Genomic DNA, 6,323 nt, shown 5'->3' on the forward strand with positions numbered 1-6,323 from the left:
GCACTATACAGCACTATATCAAGTGTCTAATAATAATAATAATGATGCAGCTTTGGTTGAGGACCCGGCTTAAGATGGCCAGAAGAGAAGTGGAAGAGGGAGAGTTAGCGTGTTCGGCCATTGTAATTCTGCTTCGTAGCTTTCGAAGACGTGAGGGTGCACTGCACCTCCGGTTAGTTATTTAATTAACTAAATAATTGCGTTCTCTTTGCACGTTATTCGAAGTACGCGTTTCAACGAAAGATTAGTATAATCATGAGTGATAGACCGAGTAACGGTGACTACAAGTACCAAAGGGATGAAAACTCCGTTGTAAAACCGGAGAAAGAAGGCGACGAAAAGGAACATCAAGTTGACAAGGCTGGGGAATATGTCCGGGAACTTTTGCAAGAAAAAGTTGAATTAGACTCGCAGAAGTGGCCTAACGCGACTAGGCTGATTGATCAAGGTAAATTCGATGTCCCACTGCCGACCCGCACTCACTTTCTTCTATTCTATTCGATTCTTTTTTTTTTACACATGTAATTGTTTACACTTCTTATAATGTTCATTTTGCGTTGTGTTGTTGTATCCTCGGTTATTATCTTTCGGTAAAACGGTAGAAAGTCGATTATCCGAACGAATTGAGAGGCAAACTCGTTCGGATAAAAAACAAAATTTATGAGACATGTCAAATCAAGTAGACAAGAAACAGTCTATAAATGTGAATGTTTCTTGCACAAGAAATACATGCATAGTCTAGAACATTCTTAGATACTATCAACTTGCGAATTCCTTCGAAAATGAACGTTTATAAAGTATTCAGCCTTTGTTAGATAATTTGTTAACGAAACTTCCAATTGGAACTTGATCTGTGCCTTCAATTTACGAGAACTTTGTTGAACACGAATGAAAACTAATTGCTCCGTTATCTAGAAATCCAAAAAACTCAAGCGATCGGGAAACCAATAAGAGATCCAAAATATGTAGATATTTATCGTGAGAAACCAATCCGCGTTTCGGTTAAAGTATTGGTACCCGTTCGAGAACATCCAAAGGTAATCGTGTTACACGCTTAGTCTTTTAACATTAATAAATATAAGAGAATTGTGATAAATAGTTGCAATTATGTACAGTTTAACTTCGTTGGAAAATTATTGGGCCCGAAAGGAAATTCAATGAAACGTTTGCAAGAAGAGACTATGTGCAAAATGGCCGTGTTAGGACGAGGATCTATGAAAGATCGCCAAAAGGTATTTATTAATCCTATTTTCCTTAGATGACTAATACTAAATTATTATTAGAATATTTATATATTTATTCTATGATAGGAAGAAGAATGTCGAACATCGTTAGACCCAAAATATGCTCATCTTTCGGATGATCTTCATGTTGAAATCACAGCGCTGGCACCTCCGGCCGAGGCATACGCTCGCATCGCGTTCGCTTTAGCCGAAGTCCGAAAATATTTAATTCCCGATAACAACGATAACATTCGTCAAGAGCAAATGCGAGAAATGGAAATGAGTATGGCTGATGAGCCAGCAAGTTCTGAAGATAGAAGACCTTCAGTCAGAGGTGTGCCAGGTGGCGGTGGAATTTTGAGACCCACTACAAGGCCGACGATTCCACGATCCTCGCGAGGTACTGCCCTTTTTATCAGCATTATTTATTAGTTTGAATTATTTGAGATCATATAAAATTATTATGGATTGTCTTGAATATTTCAGCACCGATACTTGCACCGCCTTCAAGTCGCGGACCGATTTCACGTCCCGTATCAGCGAAGAGCAAAGTATTTTCCATCTTAGATCGCGCAAGAGTCGCAATGGATCAGAGTTACGGGTAAGTTTCCCATTAAATACGAATAAGTACGTGTCGTGTTACATTTAAGTTTAATTGTATATTATTTATAGCTATGAGAGCGCTACTCCGGTTTCGAGTAATCGCGTTGGGTCTCATCACGATTATGATTATCACGGTTCGACGGGTAGCAGCAGTCGTTACGGAGATCGGCACTACGCTTCAGCATCAGGGTATAACTAATACTATATTTTCATGGTGTTTAATTTATTTTTGCTATACAGTGTTCATTGCATTTTCAATCCATTCGTTTATGTGTACATTAGTGCGATTGTTCATTGATTCTGTGTGACAAAGTTTCAAACTGATGATCATTGCAATTTTAGTATATTGGGTATGGGAATAAGTTTTAATCGTTTTTTATGTAGACAAAAAGCACAGTTTGGGTGTGAAAATATTAAATGATTTTATTCAAAATATTTTCCATCAGAAGCGATAACCTTCGCCCATCTTTCGGGCAATAAACGGATTCCTCGAGTGAAATGGAAAAACGATTAAAACTTATTCCCATACCTAATAAATAGCGAAAGTGATTTAGTTTGCATAGGATTATCATAATCCTATATTCGTATATTTTTATGGTTTATTAACTTCGTTTATTTATTGAACTTCATCATTGTTTCCTTTGACTTGATGCTAACATGCTCAGTCTTTTTCATTTCATTTAAATGTGTTCTTTGCGCTTTCGACAGCGCAATATTTCCTGAATTTTTTCGGCAAGCTTATTTTAACAATTTCATTGAAATTGTTACTGTGTGGCTGTTCTTTGTGGTGTGAACGTTTTCATTAAATTCGAGAAGTATGCACGAACTGAGTGATTATAAATTTAGAATAGTGGTTCTCTTTAACGTGCATTATACTTTTACACATCATTTAGAGATGATATGTATCCTTCCTCGAGGTATACAACTTACGACTACGAAGATGAAGCTGTCCCCCATTCTTCGCATGATTACTACGAGACATCCGAATATCCAGGTACTTTATTTTCCACAATTTTCATAGTTACTGTCATGTACCATAAAAATTTAACACATAATTAAACATGAATCATCATAAAAATGCGCACACGCATGTGTGATGTGTAGAGAATTAACATAAAAGCCATGGCGTCAAAGTTTTCTTGGATTAAAGCATTTTAATATATGAATGATGCATAGATAAACTTTGATTGAACTACACAATTAAATATTTCGAACCGAGCCGACCGTAATGATAAAAGAAGATGAAACTTCGTTAAAATTAGTTTAACAAGTGTTAATTCAAAGCTTTAAATAGAAATGATAATCCTAAAAACATGTTAAAAGGAGCCGATAGTTGAAGATAATTTCATTACGAAATCAAGTTAGATTTCCTCATAATTAATTAAAAGAAGTTCCTAATAAATATTATTAAACAAATACGGAATGGCTTGAAGTAACAGCGTGTGACGTTGCAATCAGTTCGCTTAAACCGTTTTGAATAACAATACATTTGCTTCGCGTAGCGTATAGCTAAGATATTTCGAGTGATTTAATCTAAAGAATGCAAATGAATCACTCAATGAAATTCGCAGAGGAATCATCGAGCCGCGCATGGAAATCGTACAAGACGACGACGACATCGGGCTCAAGCTCGCGCTACCGCAACGCCCCGTATTCACGACCTTCCAAGTAAAAATCTACCAAAGAATCACCCTAATATCTTTTTATTCGTAACAGAAAACAAATAATTCGTGTGTTTCGGTGCGGCCTAGTTTTTCTCACTGTATTGTTTCTCTTAGCCCTAAACCGTTGACGTCTAATCTTCCTAACACTCGGCGACCTACGGTGCCTGCGATGCCAAAACCTGTAAACGACCGAGATCGTTTTTGAACAATGACGGAAATCGGGGAGACTAAACACGGTAAACGATACGCAGACACTATTAAAACGTGTACCCATTTTTATCATATTCTTGTATCGTATCAACTTTACGAATCATCCTTGCATATCATAGTTGCATGTTCATATGCATCGCTACTCATGAGTCTTATGACTTAAAATAATAAAATTTAGTGATTCTGTTAAAAAATCTTGTAATAGTGGGCTAGAATGCATTAATTGAATATTTTGCATCAAATAAAAATTCAACGATTAAAGAGACAGAAAAATAATAAATTTTATTAGAACAATTCATGATTTATTATATGCATATGGTATATGTATGTATAATGATACGACGCTTGTTCATGATGATCCGCAATGATGATATGATAATAAGTGATATATAAAAGTGGATGCGCGACTTTATATTCTCCGTATTGCGGGATATGAATGTTGACTACCACTTATGATTTCTTAAAACAGAAATAGACCGCATGACAATCTTTCGTTCAACCATCTTTCGTATTATGTGGCTTTTTCTTTCAATCGAAATTTTGTTCCGTTTAAAGTTTTTCCTCTAACGCGCGTCTTTACGTTGTCTTTACATTTTCGTTTTATGTGCGACGCAACTCTTCTACTATTTGTGTAACAAAGCTGACGTGCTTTTCAGATGAATTTATCGTTCCTGCTGGATAGTCACGAGAAAATGTAACACAATGAAAATTGTAATCAGAAAGTGCTTCAACGATTCTTCGATTTTCTCGCGGTCGATATTAATGCTTGTCAAAAATTCGAGTTAATTCGTTTAACAAAATGTATCCCCTGACGTTCTTTCGAAAAAGAATATAATACCGTTCCTTTAAATCCTATTCCACTATTAAATAAAAAAAATGGTACATCAGTTCTGAAGGCTAGAGGACCAAGAGGATCAGCGGAATGAGACAAGTAAAATCATTAAATAATGAAAAAACGATTGTTAGAGCTATTTTTAATCTTTTTGGAGATCTTTATTCTAATCATTTTTATATGTAATCCTTTTGAAACTTTCTTTTCTGTTAGAAATATAATATTTTTAAAATTTTTTTTACATATACATTTCGGTTCGGAAGGTTTGTTTTGAATTAATATTGATACAATTATTGAAAAGTACATGGCTCGGACAAGAGTGTGTTATAAATTAGTAAGACAGGTCTAAAATATGAACACATATAAAATACGTTGCAAATTACATCGTAACTCGTTTAATACTAACGTGTACGATATTCACGTCCAGATGAAAAATATTTAAAAGGACATGTCGAAAATTAAAAATGGCATAAATAAATGTTAACGATCACGTGGAAAGTACACAAGCAGATTGTGTAAGTTTGTTGTGAAAGTTCGATAGCTACAACTTTATAAAAATTGAAACGAAAAACAGAACTGTAATCGTATAAGCTTTCAATATAAGTATACAAAAAATTAACATTTTCCCATTTTTAAAGTAATCTGTTCTCAACTATACGTAGTTACATGTAATTCCGATAAACTGACATAAATAATAAGTATAACAGTGTAATATGTAATAAGTCTATATGTGAACAAATTATAAATCAAAATCCTAATTATTAATTAATACAACATTATAACTTGGACATAAAGAAGTATGTTAGATTTATGATTTACCTTTTGAGTGTGTTTAAGTTTTAAATCGGATCATGAAATGTTAATACATTAAGAATCATTGTAAAACAATAAATAAACTTCATTTAACTTCCCTTAAATATTTGATCCTGTTTTAATTACATTTTAAGAAAACGTAAACCCTAAAATTATTTTTCTGATTAAATTATGAGTCAATTCGATTGGCCCTCGGCGCTGTTTAAAGTTCTATTAGCAGTAAATTGAAAATTGCATACTCTTACTTTAATCTGATTGTAGTTTCGATCCACAGCGTTTGATGCGTTTACTTCTAATTTTTTCCTGTATCCCTCTTAGGTGTATAGAAGCGTACGTGGAAAGATAGCGTGGAAACACGTTTTCATGGATTGAAATATTTTAATCCTCTGTTTCTCTGTTCAGCGGAGTTTGAAGTGCCTTGGAGTCACGTGAGTACTGTTTTAATATTACTATATAAGTTTGTTTTTAAGTTGTCTATATGATCGGATTTTACTACGAGAACGTAATAGTTAAGGAATACGATAATTCATTGGTAATTCATATTTATTTATATATTACAAGATATTTATTACGCGAATTTCTTTTTTCTTTATGACAGGAATTGGGAAAAGGGTAATTCAGAATTATAATTTCAAAAATTTACTGTGCCTTTTTGCAAATTTTTATTTGCATGAGCTCGAGTTGCGTTCTTCGTTAGTTCGATGCAAAAATTTATGAGATAGTAAGGCTTTCTTTCAGGAAAATGGGGTGCACAACTATGCACAACGTAATCAAATAATGCTACTTAACTTTTAAGCAATAATCATAATTGTTAAGATAACATTTGATTTAAATCAGGCTTCCTGAAATTGTTTAGTCAATCTCAGTAATACTTTAAGAACATCATAGATTACGACATAAATGTGTATTCAATCAATGTGCACCCAACATCTTTAGTGAAAAAAGGGATCTGATCGAAAATAAATGAATTAAAGAATA

The 6,323-nt window shown here is 33.9% G+C and overlaps 1 protein-coding gene across 4 annotated transcripts; it reads left to right on the forward strand.

The window, feature by feature from the left end:
- The first annotated feature begins 42 nt into the window (after positions 1-42).
- LOC108630883 (KH domain-containing, RNA-binding, signal transduction-associated protein 3) lies at positions 43-6,323 on the forward strand. Of its 4 annotated transcripts, none has more exons than XM_018034452.2 (10): positions 43-448; positions 916-1,037; positions 1,116-1,232; positions 1,311-1,623; positions 1,710-1,824; positions 1,896-2,015; positions 2,720-2,820; positions 3,398-3,494; positions 3,605-3,726; positions 4,357-4,707. In XM_018034452.2, the coding sequence occupies exons 1-9, from the start codon at positions 256-258 to the stop codon at positions 3,693-3,695; spliced, it is 1,269 nt and encodes a 422-aa protein (XP_017889941.1). In that variant the 5' UTR covers positions 43-255; the 3' UTR covers positions 3,696-3,726; positions 4,357-4,707. The 4 variants fall into 4 exon arrangements, 3 of the variants coding, with proteins under 3 accessions (XP_017889941.1, XP_017889951.1, XP_017889962.1); XM_018034462.2 differs by having other exon boundaries at positions 196-448; positions 2,744-2,820; XR_001916902.2 differs by lacking the exons at positions 3,398-3,494; positions 3,605-3,726; positions 4,357-4,707 and adding exons at positions 5,664-5,773; positions 6,084-6,323 and having other exon boundaries at positions 256-448.

Source organism: Ceratina calcarata, unplaced genomic scaffold (assembly GCF_001652005.2).
Source record: "Ceratina calcarata isolate Rehan_Ccalc_2016 unplaced genomic scaffold, ASM165200v1 scaffold144, whole genome shotgun sequence".
In the NCBI taxonomy this organism is placed as follows: Eukaryota; Metazoa; Arthropoda; class Insecta; order Hymenoptera; family Apidae; genus Ceratina; species Ceratina calcarata.

Excerpts from the sequence above, each read along its gene's own strand:
- LOC108630883 (XM_018034452.2), top strand. The coding sequence starts at position 256 with ATGAGTGATAGACCGAGTAACGGTGACTACAAGTACCAAAGGGATGAA. Across the intron at positions 1,825-1,895 it reads GCAATGGATCAGAGTTACGG|CTATGAGAGCGCTACTCCGG; the intron begins GTAAGTTTCCCA and ends TATTATTTATAG. Across the intron at positions 2,016-2,719 it reads CACTACGCTTCAGCATCAGG|AGATGATATGTATCCTTCCT; the intron begins GTATAACTAATA and ends CACATCATTTAG.